The following is a 16936-nucleotide window of genomic DNA, read 5'->3' as shown; positions in this document are numbered from 1 at the left end:
TATAGTGGCATTATGACAGTATTATGAAGGTGTTATAGTGGCATTGTGACAGTACTATGAAGGCGTTATAGTGGCATTATGACAGTATTATGAAGGTGTTATAGTGGCATTATGACAGTATTATGAAGGCGTTATAGCGGCATTAAGACAGTACTATGAAGGTGTTATCGCGGCATTATGAAGGCGTTATAGTGCCATTATGACAGTATTATGAAGGCGTTATAGCAGCATTATGACAGTACTATGAAGGTGTTATAGTGGCATTATGAAGGCATTATAGTGGCATTATGACAGTATTATGAAGGTGTTATAATGGCATTATGACAGTATTATGAAGGTGTTATAGCGGCATCATGACAGTATTATGAAGGCTTTATAGTGGCATTATGACAGTATTATGAAGGCATTATGGTAGTATTATGAAGGCGTTATAGCAGCATTATGACAGTACTATGAAGGCGTTATAGTGGCATTATGACAGTATTATGAAGGCGTTATAGCAGCATTATGACAGTATTATGAAGGTGTTATAGCAGTATTATGACAGTACTATGAAGGCGTTATAGTGGCATTATGACAGTATTATGAAGGCGTTATAGCAGCATTATGACAGTATTATGAAGGCGTTATAGTGGCATTATGACAGTATTATGAAGGCGTTATAGTGGAAATATGACAGTACTATGAAGGCATTATAGTGGCATTATGACAGTATTATGAAGGTGTTATAGCAGCATTATGACAGTATTATGAAGGTGTTATAGCAGTATTATGACAGTACTATGAAGGCGTTATAGTGGCATTATGACAGTATTATGAAGGCGTTATAGTGGCATTATGACAGTATTATGAAGGTGTTATAGCAGTATTATGACAGTATTATGAAGGCGTTATAGTGGCATTATGACAGTATTATGAAGGCGTTATAGTGGCATTATGACAGTACTATAAAGGCGTTATAGTGGCATTATGACAGTATTATGAAGGTGTTATAGCAGCATTATGACAGTATTATGAAGGTGTTATAGTGGCAATATGACAGTATTATGAAGGTGTTATAGCAGCATTATGACAGTACTATGAAGGCATTATAGTGGCATTATGACAGTATTATGAAGGTGTTATAGCAGCATTATGACAGTATTATGAAGGTGTTATAGTGGCATTATGACAGTACTATGAAGGCGTTATAGTGGCATTGTGACAGTACTATGAAGGCGTTATAGTGGCATTATGACAGTATTATGAAGGTGTTATAGTGGCATTATGACAGTATTATGAAGGCGTTATAGCGGCATTAAGACAGATTTATGAAGGCGTTATAGTGGCATTATGACAGTATTATGAAGGCGTTATAGTGGCATTATGACAGTACTATAAAGGTGTTATAGTGGCATTATCACAGTACTATAAAGGTGTTATAGTGGCATTATGACAGTACTATGAAGGCGTTATAGTGGCATTATGACAGTTTTTGAAGGCGTTATAGTGGCATTATGACAGTATTATGAAGGTGTTATAATGGCATTATGAAGGCGTTATAGTGGCATTATGACAGTACTATGAAGGCGTTATAGCGGCATTATGACAGTATTATGAAGGCGTTATAGTGGCATTTTGACAGTATTATGAAGGCGTTATAGTGGCATTATGACAGTATTATGAAGGCGTTATAGCGGCATTATGACAGTATTATGAAGGCGTTATAGTGGCATTATGACAGTATTATGAAGGCGTTATAGTAGCATTATGACAGTACTATAAAGGCGTTATAGTGGCATTATGACAGTACTATGAAGGCGTTATAGCGGCATTATGACAGTGTTATGAAGGCGTTATAGCAGCATTATGACAGTATTATGAAGGCGTTATAGTGGCATTACGACAGTATTATGAAGGCGTTATAGCGGCATTATGACAGTATTATGAAGGCGTTATAGTGGCATTATGACAGTATTATGAAGGCGTTATAGCAGCATTATGACAGTACTATGAAGGTGTTATAGCGGCATTATGAAGGCGTTATAGTGGCATCATGACAGTATTATGAAGGCGTTATAGTGTCATTATGACAGTACTATGAAGGTGTTATAGCGGCATTATGACAGTATTATGAAGGCGTTATAGTGGCAATATGACAGTATTATGAAGGTGTTATAGCAGCATTATGACAGTATTATGAAGGCGTTATAGTGGCATTATGACAGTATTATGAAGGCGTTATAGCAGCATTATGACAGTACTATGAAGGTGTTATAGCGGCATTATGAAGGCGTTATAGCAGCATTATGACAGTATTATGAAGGCGTTATAGCGGCATTATGACAGTATTATGAAGGCGTTATAGTGGCATTATGACAGTACTATGAAGGCGTTATAGCGGCATTATGACAGTATTATGAAGGCGTTATAGTGGCATTATGACAGTACTATGAAGGCGTTATAGTGGCATTATGACAGTATTATGAAGGCGTTATAGTGGCATTATGACAGTACTATGAAGGCGTTATAGCAGCATTATGACAGTATTATGAAGGTGTTATAGCGGCATTATGACAATATTATGAAGGCGTTATAGCGGCATTATGACAGCATTATGAAGGCATTATAGCAGCATTATGACAGTACTATGAAGGTGTTATAGTGGCATTATGACAGTATTATGAAGGCGTTATAGCAGCATTATGACAGTATTATGAAGGTGTTATAGCAGTATTATGACAGTACTATGAAGGCGTTATAGTGGCATTATGACAGTATTATGAAGGCATTATAGCAGCATTATGACAGTATTATGAAGGCGTTATAGTGGCATTATGACAGTATTATGAAGGCGTTATAGTGGAAATATGACAGTACTATGAAGGCATTATAGTGGCATTATGACAGTATTATGAAGGTGTTATAGCAGCATTATGACAGTATTATGAAGGTGTTATAGCAGTATTATGACAGTACTATGAAGGCGTTATAGTGGCATTATGACAGTATTATGAAGGCGTTATAGTGGCATTATGACAGTATTATGAAGGTGTTATAGCAGTATTATGACAGTATTATGAAGGCGTTATAGTGGCATTATGACAGTATTATGAAGGCGTTATAGTGGCATTATGACAGTACTATAAAGGCGTTATAGTGGCATTATGACAGTATTATGAAGGTGTTATAGCAGCATTATGACAGTATTATGAAGGCGTTATAGTGGCATTATGACAGTATTATGAAGGCGTTATAGCAGCATTATGACAGTACTATGAAGGTGTTATAGCGGCATTATGAAGGCGTTATAGCAGCATTATGACAGTATTATGAAGGCGTTATAGCGGCATTATGACAGTATTATGAAGGCGTTATAGTGGCATTATGACAGTACTATGAAGGCGTTATAGCGGCATTATGACAGTATTATGAAGGCGTTATAGTGGCATTATGACAGTACTATGAAGGCGTTATAGTGGCATTATGACAGTATTATGAAGGCGTTATAGTGGCATTATGACAGTACTATGAAGGCGTTATAGCAGCATTATGACAGTATTATGAAGGTGTTATAGCGGCATTATGACAATATTATGAAGGCGTTATAGCGGCATTATGACAGCATTATGAAGGCATTATAGCAGCATTATGACAGTACTATGAAGGTGTTATAGTGGCATTATGACAGTATTATGAAGGCGTTATAGCAGCATTATGACAGTATTATGAAGGTGTTATAGCAGTATTATGACAGTACTATGAAGGCGTTATAGTGGCATTATGACAGTATTATGAAGGCATTATAGCAGCATTATGACAGTATTATGAAGGCGTTATAGTGGCATTATGACAGTATTATGAAGGCGTTATAGTGGAAATATGACAGTACTATGAAGGCATTATAGTGGCATTATGACAGTATTATGAAGGTGTTATAGCAGCATTATGACAGTATTATGAAGGTGTTATAGCAGTATTATGACAGTACTATGAAGGCGTTATAGTGGCATTATGACAGTATTATGAAGGCGTTATAGTGGCATTATGACAGTATTATGAAGGTGTTATAGCAGTATTATGACAGTATTATGAAGGCGTTATAGTGGCATTATGACAGTATTATGAAGGCGTTATAGTGGCATTATGACAGTACTATAAAGGCGTTATAGTGGCATTATGACAGTATTATGAAGGTGTTATAGCAGCATTATGACAGTATTATGAAGGTGTTATAGTGGCAATATGACAGTATTATGAAGGTGTTATAGCAGCATTATGACAGTACTATGAAGGCATTATAGTGGCATTATGACAGTATTATGAAGGTGTTATAGCAGCATTATGACAGTATTATGAAGGTGTTATAGTGGCATTATGACAGTACTATGAAGGCGTTATAGTGGCATTGTGACAGTACTATGAAGGCGTTATAGTGGCATTATGACAGTATTATGAAGGCGTTATAGCGGCATTAAGACAGATTTATGAAGGCGTTATAGTGGCATTATGACAGTATTATGAAGGCGTTATAGTGGCATTATGACAGTACTATAAAGGTGTTATAGTGGCATTATCACAGTACTATAAAGGTGTTATAGTGGCATTATGACAGTACTATGAAGGCGTTATAGTGGCATTATGACAGTTTTTGAAGGCGTTATAGTGGCATTATGACAGTATTATGAAGGTGTTATAATGGCATTATGAAGGCGTTATAGTGGCATTATGACAGTACTATGAAGGCGTTATAGCGGCATTATGACAGTATTATGAAGGCGTTATAGTGGCATTTTGACAGTATTATGAAGCGTTATAGTGGCATTATGACAGTATTATGAAGGCGTTATAGGCATTATGACAGTATTATGAAAGGCGTTATAGTGGCATTATGACAGTATTATGAAGGCGTTATAGTAGCATTATGACAGTACTATAAAGGCGTTATAGTGGCATTATGACAGTACTATGAAGGCGTTATAGCGGCATTATGACAGTGTTATGAAGGCGTTATAGCAGCATTATGACAGTATTATGAAGGCGTTATAGTGGCATTACGACAGTATTATGAAGAAGCGTTATAAGCGGCATTATGACAGTATTATGAAGGCGTTATAGTGGCATTATGACAGTATTATGAAGGCGTTATAGCAGCATTATGACAGTACTATGAAGGTGTTATAGCGGCATCATGAAGGCGTTATAGTGGCATCATGACAGTATTATGAAGCGTTATAGTGTCATTATGACAGTACTATGAAGGTGTTATAGCGGCATTATGACAGTATTATGAAGGCGTTATAGTGGCAATATGACAGTATTATGAAGGTGTTATAGCAGCATTATGACAGTATTATGAAGGCGTTATAGTGGCATTATGACAGTATTATGAAGGCGTTATAGCAGCATTATGACAGTACTATGAAGGTGTTATAGCGGCATTATGAAGGCGTTATAGCAGCATTATGACAGTATTATGAAGGCGTTATAGCGGCATTATGACAGTATTATGAAGGCGTTATAGTGGCATTATGACAGTACTATGAAGGCGTTATAGCGGCATTATGACAGTATTATGAAGGCGTTATAGTGGCATTATGACAGTACTATGAAGGCGTTATAGTGGCATTATGACAGTATTATGAAGGCGTTATAGTGGCATTATGACAGTATTATGAAGGTGTTATAGCAGTATTATGACAGTATTATGAAGGCGTTATAGTGGCATTATGACAGTATTATGAAGGCGTTATAGTGGCATTATGACAGTACTATAAAGGCGTTATAGTGGCATTATGACAGTATTATGAAGGTGTTATAGCAGCATTATGACAGTATTATGAAGGTGTTATAGTGGCAATATGACAGTATTATGAAGGTGTTATAGCAGCATTATGACAGTACTATGAAGGCATTATAGTGGCATTATGACAGTATTATGAAGGTGTTATAGCAGCATTATGACAGTATTATGAAGGTGTTATAGTGGCATTATGACAGTACTATGAAGGCTTTATAGTGGCATTGTGACAGTACTATAAAGGTGTTATAGTGGCATTATCACAGTACTATAAAGGTGTTATAGTGGCATTATGACAGTACTATGAAGGCGTTATAGTGGCATTATGACAGTTTTTGAAGGCGTTATAGTGGCATTATGACAGTATTATGAAGGTGTTATAATGACATTATGAAGGCGTTATAGTGGCATTATGACAGTACTATGAAGGCGTTATAGCGGCATTATGACAGTATTATGAAGGCGTTATAGTGGCATTTTGACAGTATTATGAAGGCGTTATAGTGGCATTATGACAGTATTATGAAGGCGTTATAGCGGCATTATGACAGTATTATGAAGGCGTTATAGTGGCATTATGACAGTATTATGAAGGCGTTATAGTAGCATTATGACAGTACTATAAAGGCGTTATAGTGGCATTATGACAGTACTATGAAGGCGTTATAGCGGCATTATGACAGTGTTATGAAGGCGTTATAGCAGCATTATGACAGTATTATGAAGGTGTTATAGTGGCATTACGACAGTATTATGAAGCGTTATAGCGGCATTATGACAGTATTATGAAGGCGTTATAGCAGCATTATGACAGTATTATGAAGGCGTTATAGCAGCATTATGACAGTATTATGAAGGAGTTATAGTGGCATTATGACAGTATTATGAAGGCGTTATAGTAGCATTATGACAGTACTATAAAGGCGTTATAGTGGCATTATGACAGTACTATGAAGGCGTTATAGCGGCATTATGACAGTGTTATGAAGGCGTTATAGCAGCATTATGACAGTATTATGAAGGCGTTATAGTGGCATTACGACAGTATTATGAAGGCGTTATAGCGGCATTATGACAGTATTATGAAGGCGTTATAGCAGCATTATGACAGTATTATGAAGGCGTTATAGCAGCATTATGACAGTACTATGAAGGTGTTATAGCGGCATTATGAAGGCGTTATAGTGGCATCATGACAGTATTATGAAGGCGTTATAGTGTCATTATGACAGTACTATGAAGGTGTTATAGCGGCATTATGACAGTATTATGAAGGCGTTATAGTGGCAATATGACAGTATTATGAAGGTGTTATAGCAGCATTATGACAGTATTATGAAGGCGTTATAGTGGCATTATGACAGTATTATGAAGGCGTTATAGCAGCATTATGACAGTACTATGAAGGTGTTATAGCGGCATTATGAAGGCGTTATAGCAGCATTATGACAGTATTATGAAGGCGTTATAGTGGCATTATGACAGTATTATGAAGGCGTTATAGCAGCATTATGACAGTACTATGAAGGCGTTATAGTGGCATTATGACAGTATTATGAAGGCGTTATTGTAGTATTAAGAAGGCGTTATATCAGCATTGTGACAGTACTATGAAGGTGTTATAGCGGCATTATGAAGGTGTTATAGTGGCATTATGACAGTACTATGAAGGCATTATAGTGGCATTATGACAGTATTATGAAGGCGTTATAGTGGCATTATGACAGTACTATGAAGGCATTATAATGGCATTATGACAGTATTATGAAGGTGTTATAGCAGCATTATGACAGTATTATGAAGGTGTTATATTGGCAATATGACAGTATTATGAAGGTGTTATAGCAGCATTATGACAGTACTATGAAGGCGTTATAGTGGCATTATGACAGTATTATGAAGGTGTTATAGCAGCATTATGACAGTATTATGAATGTGTTATAATGGCATTATGACAGTATTATGAATGTGTTATAGTGGCATTATGACAGTACTATGAAGGCGTTATAGTGGCATTATGACAGTATTATGAAGGCATTATAGTGGCATTATGACAGTTTTTGAAGGCGTTATAGTGGCATTATGACAGTATTATGAAGGTGTTATAGTGGCATTATGACAGTATTATGAAGGCGTTATAGTGGCATTATGACAGTATTATGAAGGCGTTAAATGACCTCCAGCAGGCCACAAATGTGCATGTGTCTGCTCAAACGGTCAGAAACAGACTCCATGAGGGTGGTATGAGGGCCCGACGTCCACAGGTGCCAGAGAACACCAAGATTGGCAAATTCGCCACTGGCGCCCTGTGCTCTTCACAGATGAAAGCAGGTTCACACTGAGCACATGTGACAGACGTGACAGTCTGGAGACGCAGAGGAGAACGTTCTGCTGCCTGCAACATCCTCCAGCATGACCGGTTTGGCAGTGGGTCAGTCATGGTGTGGGGTGGCATTTCTTTGGGGTGCTACATCGCTCTCCATGTGCTCGCCAGAGGTAGCCTGACTGCCATTAGGTACCGAGATGAGATTCTCAGACCCCTTGTGAGACTATATGCTGGTGCGGTTGGCCCTGGGTTCCTCCTAATGAAAGACAATGCTAGACCTCATGTGGCTGGAGTGTGTCAGCAGTTCCTGCAAGAGGAAGGCATTGATGCTGTGGACTGGCCCGCCCGTTCCCCAGACCTGAATCCAATTGAGCACATCTGGGACATCATGTCTCGGTCCATCCACCAACGCCACGTTGCACCACAGACTGTCCAGGACTTGGCGGATGCTTTAGTCCAGGTCTGGGAGGAGATCCCTCAGGAGACCATCCGCCACCTCCTCAGGAGCATGCCCAGGCGTTGTAGGGAGGTCATACAGGCACGTGGAGGCCACACACACTACTGAGCCTCATTTTGACTTGTTTTAAGGACATTACATCAAAATTGGATCAGCCTGTAGTGTGGTTTTCCACTTTAATTTTGAGTGTGACTCCAAATCCAGATCTCCATGGGTTGATACATTTGATTTTATTGATAATTTTTGTGTGATTTTGTTGTCAGTACATTCATGTAAATGTAATGTAAAATGTCTTATATGTACATTCAACTATGTACAGAAAAAAGTATTTAATAAGAATATTTCATTCATTCAGATCTAAGGATGTGTTATTTTAGTGTTCCCTTTATTTTTTTTGAGCAGTGTATATATAGAGAGAGAGATAGAGGGAGAGAGAGAGATAAAGAGAGATTGATAGAGAAAGAGCGAGAGAGATAGAATGACTGAGAGGAGGTGAAGTACAGTAGGTCAACACTAGATGGCCGTGCTAGACAGGAAACTATTATATCAACAAAGGTAGGTAGGTAGGTAGGTAGGTAGGTAGGTAGGTAGGTAGGTAGGTAGCTAGCTAGCTAGCTAGGTAGGTCGGTAGGTAGGTAGGTCGGTAGGTCGGTAGGTAGGTAGGTACTAGGAAGGTAGGTAGGTAGGTAGGTAGGTACGAGGAAGGTAGGAAGGGAGGGAGGAGTGAGGAGCTAGATAGAGAGGTCAGTTGGTCGGTCGGTAGGTAGGTAGGTAGGTAGGTAGGTAGGTAGGTAGGCAGGTAGGTAGGTAGGTCGGTAGGTAGACAGGCAGGTCGGTAGGTAGGTAGGTAGGTAGGTAGGCAGGCAGGTAGGTCGGTAGGTACTAGGTAGGTCGGGTCGGTAGGTAGGTCACTAGGCAGGTAGGTAGGTTGGTAGGTAGGTAGGCAGGTTCCAGGCAGGCAGGCAGGTTGGTTGGTAGGTAGGTAGGTAGGTAGGTAGGTAGGTAAGGGTCGGTGGTCGGGTAAGGTAGGTCGGTAGGTAGGTAGGGTCGGTACTAGGTAGGTAGGCAGGTAGGCAGGTAGGTAGGCAGGCAGGCAGGCAGGTAGGTAGGCAGGCAGGTAGGTAGGTAGGTAGGTAGGTAGGTCGGTGGGTAGGTCGGTAGGTAGGTAGGTAGGTAGGTAGGTAGGTAGGTAGGTAGGTAGGTAGGTAGGTAGGTACTAGGTAGGTCGGTAGGTAGGTCGGTCGGTAGGTAGGTACTAGTTAGGTAGTGTTTGGGGTCAGGGGTCCTTGCCTAAGACACTGTCCTGCATCGCGGGGGGCTGTCTGGAAGCCTGCCAGAGAGCTAAAGGGCTTGAGCTCAGGAGGAGTCAACCCACTGCGCAGCTCACACTGCTCCACCTCACAATAGACACTGTAACACACAAACCACACACACATTAAAGCAACAACACACTCACTAACTAACACTCCTACACACTCTATAAAAAAACTCACCAACTCTACATTATATGAGCTCTGACTTCTAAAGAAGACAGAGGCCTGACTTGACTATTGTCAATAAGGGTAACGTGGACTCATGCCTAAAACTTGTCAATATGTTATTTGTGTAAAAGTTGTGTAAAACACACATTTCATGTTTAGTGTTTGGCCCTGATAGGTTGATTACACAGACAGGTTCACCAGATCAAGATAACTCCTAGTTCCAATGCAGGGACATTTTACAAACGACAAGCTGACAATGGTAACTAGCTAAAGATATATTGTAAAATAATAGTTATTATTATTATTATTATTATGGATCGCGGGGTGAGGGGTCAGACATACAGATATCTAATGAGTATCCTATTATGATATCTTTCATTAGAATCCTATTATGATATATTTCATTAGAATCCTATTATGATATCTTTCATTAGAATCCTATTATGATATCTTTCATTAGAATCCTATAATGATATCTTTCATTAGAATCCTATTATGATATCTTTAATGAGTATCCTATAATGATATCTTTCATTAGAATCCTATTATGATATCTTTCATTAGAATCCTATAATGATATCTTTAATGAGTATCCTATAATGATATCTTTAATTAGTATCCTATAATGATATCTTTCATTAGAATCCTATTATGATATCTTTCATTAGAATCCTATAATGATATCTTTCATTAGAATCCTATAATGATATCTTTCATTAGAATCCTATTATGATATCTTTAATGAGTATCCTATAATGATATCTTTAATGAGTATCCTATAATGATATCTTTAATGAGTATCCTATAATGATATCTTTCATTAGAATCCTATTATGATATCTTTAATGAGTATCCTATAATGATATCTTTAATGAGTATCCTATAATGATATCTTTCATTAGAATCCTATTATGATATCTTTAATGAGTATCCTATTATGATATCTTTCATTAGAATCCTATTATGATATCTTTCATTAGAATCCTATAATGATATCTTTAATGAGTATCCTATAATGATATCTTTCATTAGAATCCTATAATGATATCTTTAATGAGTATCCTATAATGATATATTTCATTAGAATCCTATAATGATATCTTTCATTAGAATCCTATTATGATATCTTTCATTAGAATCCTATTATGATATATTTCATTACAATCCTATAATGATATCTTTCATTAGTATCCTACTATGCGAACGACAGACAGACAGATGGGAGTGAGGTAGTGAGGGTAAACATGCAAAATGTAGGGGTTGAGAGAGATAGGGAGGAGAGATGTAGGGAGGAGAGAGATAGGGAGGAGAGAGATAGGAGAGGAGAGATGTAGGGGAGGAGAGTTAGGGAGTAGAGAGATAGGGGAGGAGAGATGTAGGGGAGGAGAGATGTAGGGGAGGAGAGAGATAGGGGAGGAGAGATGTAGGGAGGAGAAAGATAGGGGAGGAGAGACATAGGGGAGGAGAGAAATAGGGGAGGAGAAAGATAGGGGAGGATAGAGATAGGGGAGGAGAGATAGGGGAGGAGAGAGATAGGGGAGGATGAACATAGGGAGGATAGAGATAGGGAGGAGAGATAGGGGAGGAGAGAGATAGGGGAGGATGAACATAGGGAGGATAGAGATAGGGGAGGAGAGATAGGGGAGGAGGGAGATGTGACTAACAATAGTCTATGGAAGTGGAAACGCACAGGGGCAGATGGAAAGATGGACAGCTATAGAGAGTTAGTGAAGGAAAGAGAAAGAGAGATTCTGACCTCATGCTCTCAACGGTATCTTCGGTCATGGGAGCCACTGTCTGTACGGCTGGTAGGTTCTTACTGGTCGCACCGTTGACGAAGGATGAGGAAGAAGAAGAGGAAGAAGAGGCAGAGTCAGTGGCACCTGGAGAGAAGAGGGGAGAAAGAAGGGGAGAGAGAGGAGAGAGAGAGAGAGAGAGAGAGAGAGAGAGAGAGAGAGAGAGAGAGAGAGAGAGAGAGAGAGAGAGAGAGAAGAAGGAAAGAAAGAGAAAGATGGGTGAAAGAGGTGGAGAGAGAAAAGAGGAAAATAAGAAGGAGGGAAATAGAGAGAGACATTGTAATGTTTACTGATACATTTGTCATTTAAATTTTTGTTAATGATCTATTTCACTTGCTTTGGCAATGTAAACATATGCCTCACATGCCAATAAAGTCCCTTAAATTGAATTGAATTGAAGAGACAGAGAGGGAGAGAGAGAGAGAGAGAGGGGAGAGAGAGAGAGAGAGAGAGAGAGAGAGAGAGAGAGAGAGAGAGAGAGAGAGAGAGAGAAAGAGAGAGAGAGAGAGAGAGACAGAGAGAGAGAGAGAGAGAGAGAGAGAGAGAGAGAGACAGAGAGAGAGAGAGATAAGAGGAGATGACGAGGTTGTAAAGGACTGAGACAGAGATAAGAGGAGATGACAAGGTTGTAAAGGACTAAGAAAGAGATAAGATGAGATGACGAGGTTGTAAAGGAGTGAGACAAGAGGGAGATGACAAGGTTGTAAAGGACTGAGCTAGAGATAAGAGGAGATGACGAGGTTGTAAAGGACTGAGACAGAGATAAGAGGAGATGACAAGGTTGTAAAGGACTGAGACAGAGATAAGAGGTGATGACGAGGCTGTAAAGGACTGAGATAAGAGGAGATACCGAGGTTGTAAAGAACTGAGACAGAGATAAGAGGAGATGACGAGGTTGTAAAGGACTGAGAAAGAGATAAGAGGTGATGACGAGGTTGTAAAGGACTGAGATAAGAGGAGATAACGAGGTTGTAAAGGACTGAGATAAGAGGAGATGATGAGGTTGTAAAGGACTGAAATAGAGATAAGAGGAGATGACGAGGTTATAAAGGAATGAGACAAGAGGAGATGACGAGGTTGTAAAGGACTGAGACAGAAATAAGAGGTGATGACAAGGTTGTAAAGGACTGAGATAGAGATAAGAGGAGATGACGAGGTTGTAAAGGACTGAGACAGAGATAAGAGGAGATGACAAGGTTGTAAAGGACTGAGACAGAGATAAGAGGTAATGACGAGGTTGTAAAGGACTGAGATAAGAGGAGATAACAAGATTGTAAAGGAGTGAGACAAGAGGAGATGACAAGGTTGTAAAGGACTGAGACAGAGATAAGAGGAGATGACGAGGTTGTAAAGTGAGACAAGAGGAGATGACGAGGTTGTAAAGGACTGAGATAGAGATAAGAGGAGATGACGAGGTTGTAAAGGACTGAGACAGAGATAAGAGGAGATGACAAGGTTGTAAAGGACTGAGATAGAGATAAGAGGAGATGACGAGGTTGTAAAGGAGTGAGACAAGAGGAGATGACGAGGTTGTAAAGGACTGAGATAGAGATAAGAGGAGATGACAAGGTTGTAAAGGACTGAGATAGAGATAAGAGGAGATGACAAGGTTGTAAAGGACTGAGACAGAGATAAGAGGAGATGACGAGTTTGTAAAGGACAGACAAGAGGAGATAAGAGGTTGTAAAGGATTGAGATAAGAGGAGATGACGAGGTTGTAAGGACTGAGACAAGAGGAGATAAGAGGTTGTAAAGAACTGAGACAGAGATAAGAGGAGATGACGAGGTTATAAAGGACTGAGACAAGAGGAGATGACAAGGTTATAAAGGACTCAGATAGAGATAAGAGGAGAGGACGAGGTTGTAAAGGACTGAGACAGAGATAAGAGGAGATGACGAGGTTGTAAAGGACTGAGATAGAGATAAGAGGAGATGACGAGGTTGTAAAGGACTGAGACAAGAGGAGATGACGAGGTTGTAAAGGACTGAGACAGAGATAAGAGGAGCGACAAGGTTGTAAAGGACTGAGACAGAGATAAGAGGAGGCAGCGAGGTTGTAAAGGACTGAGATAAGAGGAGATAACGAGGTTGTAAAGGACTGAGACAGAGATAAGAGGAGATGACGAGGTTGTAAAGGACTGAGATAGAGATAAGAGGAGATGACGAGGTTGTAAAGGACTGAGATAGAGATAAGAGGAGATGACGAGGTTGTAAAGGACTGAGATAGAGATAAGAGGAGATAACGAGGTTGTAAAGGACTAAGACATAGATAAGAGGAGACGACGAGGTTGTAAAGGACCGAGATAAGAGGAGATAACGAGGTTGTAAAGGACTGAGATAGAGATAAGAGGAGATGACAAGGTTGTAAAGGACTGAGATAGAGATAAGAGGAGACGACGAGGTTGTAAAGGACTGAGATAGAGATAAAAGGAGATGACGAGGTTGTAAGGACTGAGATAAGAGGAGATAACGAGGTTGTAAAGGACTGAGACAGAGATAAGAGGAGATAACGAGGTTGTAAAGGACTGAGACAGAGATAAGAGGAGATGACGAGGTTGTAAAGGACTGAGATAGAGATAAGAGGAGACAACGGGTTGTAAAGGACTGAGATAAGAGGAGATAACGAGGTTGTAAAGGACTGAGATAGAGATAAGAGGAGATAATGAGGTTGTAAAGGACTGAGATAGAGATAAGAGGAGACAGAAACGAGGTTGTAAAGGACTGAGATAGAGATGAAAGGAGATGACGAGGTTGTAAGGACTGAGATAAGAGGAGATAACGAGGTTGTAAAGGACTGAGACAGAGATAAGAGGAGATGACGAGGTTGTAAAGGACTGAGATAGAGATAAGAGGAGATGACGAGGTTGTAAAGGACTGAAATAGAGATAAGAGGAGATGACGAGGTTATAAAGGACTGAGACAAGAGGAGATGACAAGGTTGTAAAGGACTGAGACAGAAATAAGAGGTGATGACAAGGTTGTAAAGGACTGAGATAGAGATAAGAGGAGATGACGAGGTTGTAAAGGACTGAGACAGAGATAAGAGGAGATGACAAGGTTGTAAGGACTGAGACAGAGATAAGAGGTAATGACGAGGTTGTAAGGACTGAGATAAGAGGAGATAACGAGATTGTAAAGGAGTGAGACAAGAGGAGATGACAAGGTTGTAAAGGATTGAGACCGAGATAAGAGGAGATGACGAGGTTGTAAAGGAGTGAGATAGAGATAAGAGGAGATGACGAGGTTGTAAAGGACTGAGATAGAGATAAGAGGAGATGACGAGGTTGTAAAGGACTGAGACAGAGATGAGACAAGGTTGTAAAGGACTGAGATAGAGATAAGAGAGATGACGAGGTTGTAAAGGACAAGAGGAGATGAGATTGTAGGACTGAGATAGAGATAAGAGGAGATGACAAGGTTGTAAAGGACTGAGATAGAGATAAGAGGAGATGACAAGGTTGTAAGGACTGAGATAGAGATAAGAGGAGATGACAAGGTTAGCAAGGACTGAGACAGAGATAAGAGGAGATGACAGGTTTGTAAAGGACAGACAAGAGGAGATAAGAGGTTGTAAAGGATTGAGATAAGAGGAGATGACCAGGTTGTAAGAACTAAGACAAGAGGAGATAGAGGAGATGACGAGGTTGTAAAGGACTGAGATAGAGATAAGAGGAGATGACGAGGTTGTAAAGGACTGAGACAGAGATAAGAGGAGATGACGAGGTTGTAAAGGACTGAGATAGAGATAAGAGGAGATGACGAGGTTGTAAAGGACTGAGATAGAGAGCCATCTAGTGTTCATTTGGAGTCACAATCAGGAATACATTTACATTTAAGTCATTTAGCAGACGCTCTTATCAGAGCGACTTACAAATTGGTGCATTCACCTTATGACATCCAGTGGAACAGCTACTTTACAATAGTGCATCTAAATATTTTAAGGGGGGGTGAGAGGGATTACTTATCCTATCCTAGGTATTCCTTAAAGAGGTGGGGTTTCAAGTGTCTCCGGAAGGTGGTGATTGACTCCGCTGTCCTGGCGTCGTGAGGAGTTTGTTCCACCATTGGGGAGCCAGAGCAGCGAACAGTTTTGACTGGGCTGAGCGGGAACTGTACTTCCTCAGTGGTAGGGAGCGAGCAGGCCAGAGGTGGATGAACGCAGTGCCCTTGTTTGGGTGTAGGGCCTGATCAGAGCCTGGAGGTACTGAGGTGCCGTTCCCCTCACAGCTCCGTGAGGCAAGCACCATGGTCTTGTAGCGGATGCGAGCTTCAACTGGAAGCCAGTGGAGAGAGCGGAGCGGGGTGACGTGAGAGAACTTGGGAAGGTTGAACACTAGACGGGCTGCGGCGTTCTGGATGAGTTATGAGGAATGACAACTACTACAGTTGTACCAATATATTGAATTGGATTAAATCCCATGTATTTTTCAATCAGCTCTCTGTCATCCATGTCTCATGTTGACATCCACGAGGCCCAGTCAGACTAATTCATGAATGACTGATGGTGTCCTAAGGGTTTGTTTTTAGAAACATCTACTCTGCAGATCTCTGTTTACATTCTATTATTCCTGTTCAAAGACATAAAAATAACCTCAAAACACATCTAGACAATCCCTACTGACAAACTATACAGCCAGTTGTACCAGGTGTGTGTCTCTCTCCCAAACATGTGTATGTGTTCCGGGTGTGTGTGTGTTTCCAGGTGTGTGTGTGTTCCAGGTGTTGTGTGTGTCCTCACCTGTGGTGTTGATCATGCTCTTGGGCGTTGCCGTGGCAGCAGCGAAGATGTTTGGTGTGCTTCCTGGTGTGGCCGCGCCGCTGGTGGTGGGCGTGCCCACAGTGTTGACTGACAGTGTGCCGGGAGGGAGCTTCTTGACTGGCACCATCACAGACCTATCAAAGACACAACACGCCTGTCAATCAATCTGGAACACCAATGAGAACTGAGAAAATGCTCCAATAGCTCCACCTTGACTTCTTGATGACATGACATTGTCCCATCACCCATCCACATTGTCCCCACACCTCTCTCACATTAACACCTCTCCACATTAGCACCTCTCTCCCACATTATTAACACCTCTCTCCCCTTACATC

The 16936-nt window shown here is 40.4% G+C and overlaps 1 protein-coding gene across 1 annotated transcript in view; it reads right to left on the bottom strand.

Annotated features, from left to right (window-relative positions):
* Nucleotides 1–16699, bottom strand: part of LOC124006827 (neurobeachin-like) — a 121104-nt gene extending 104405 nt beyond the window's left edge. The window contains 3 exon segments of the mRNA XM_046317007.1: nucleotides 9853–9972; nucleotides 11800–11926; nucleotides 16578–16699. Of these exon segments, the coding sequence (XP_046172963.1) occupies nucleotides 9853–9972; nucleotides 11800–11926; nucleotides 16578–16593 (263 nt within the window). The 5' untranslated portion in view covers nucleotides 16594–16699.
* Nucleotides 16700–16936: the final 237 nt, after the last annotated feature.

Source organism: Oncorhynchus gorbuscha, linkage group LG20 (genome assembly GCF_021184085.1).
Source record: "Oncorhynchus gorbuscha isolate QuinsamMale2020 ecotype Even-year linkage group LG20, OgorEven_v1.0, whole genome shotgun sequence".
Taxonomy (NCBI): domain Eukaryota; kingdom Metazoa; phylum Chordata; class Actinopteri; order Salmoniformes; family Salmonidae; genus Oncorhynchus; species Oncorhynchus gorbuscha.
The sequence above is the reverse complement of the archived record's forward strand: the minus strand, read 5'-3'. Positions and strand labels throughout refer to the sequence as shown.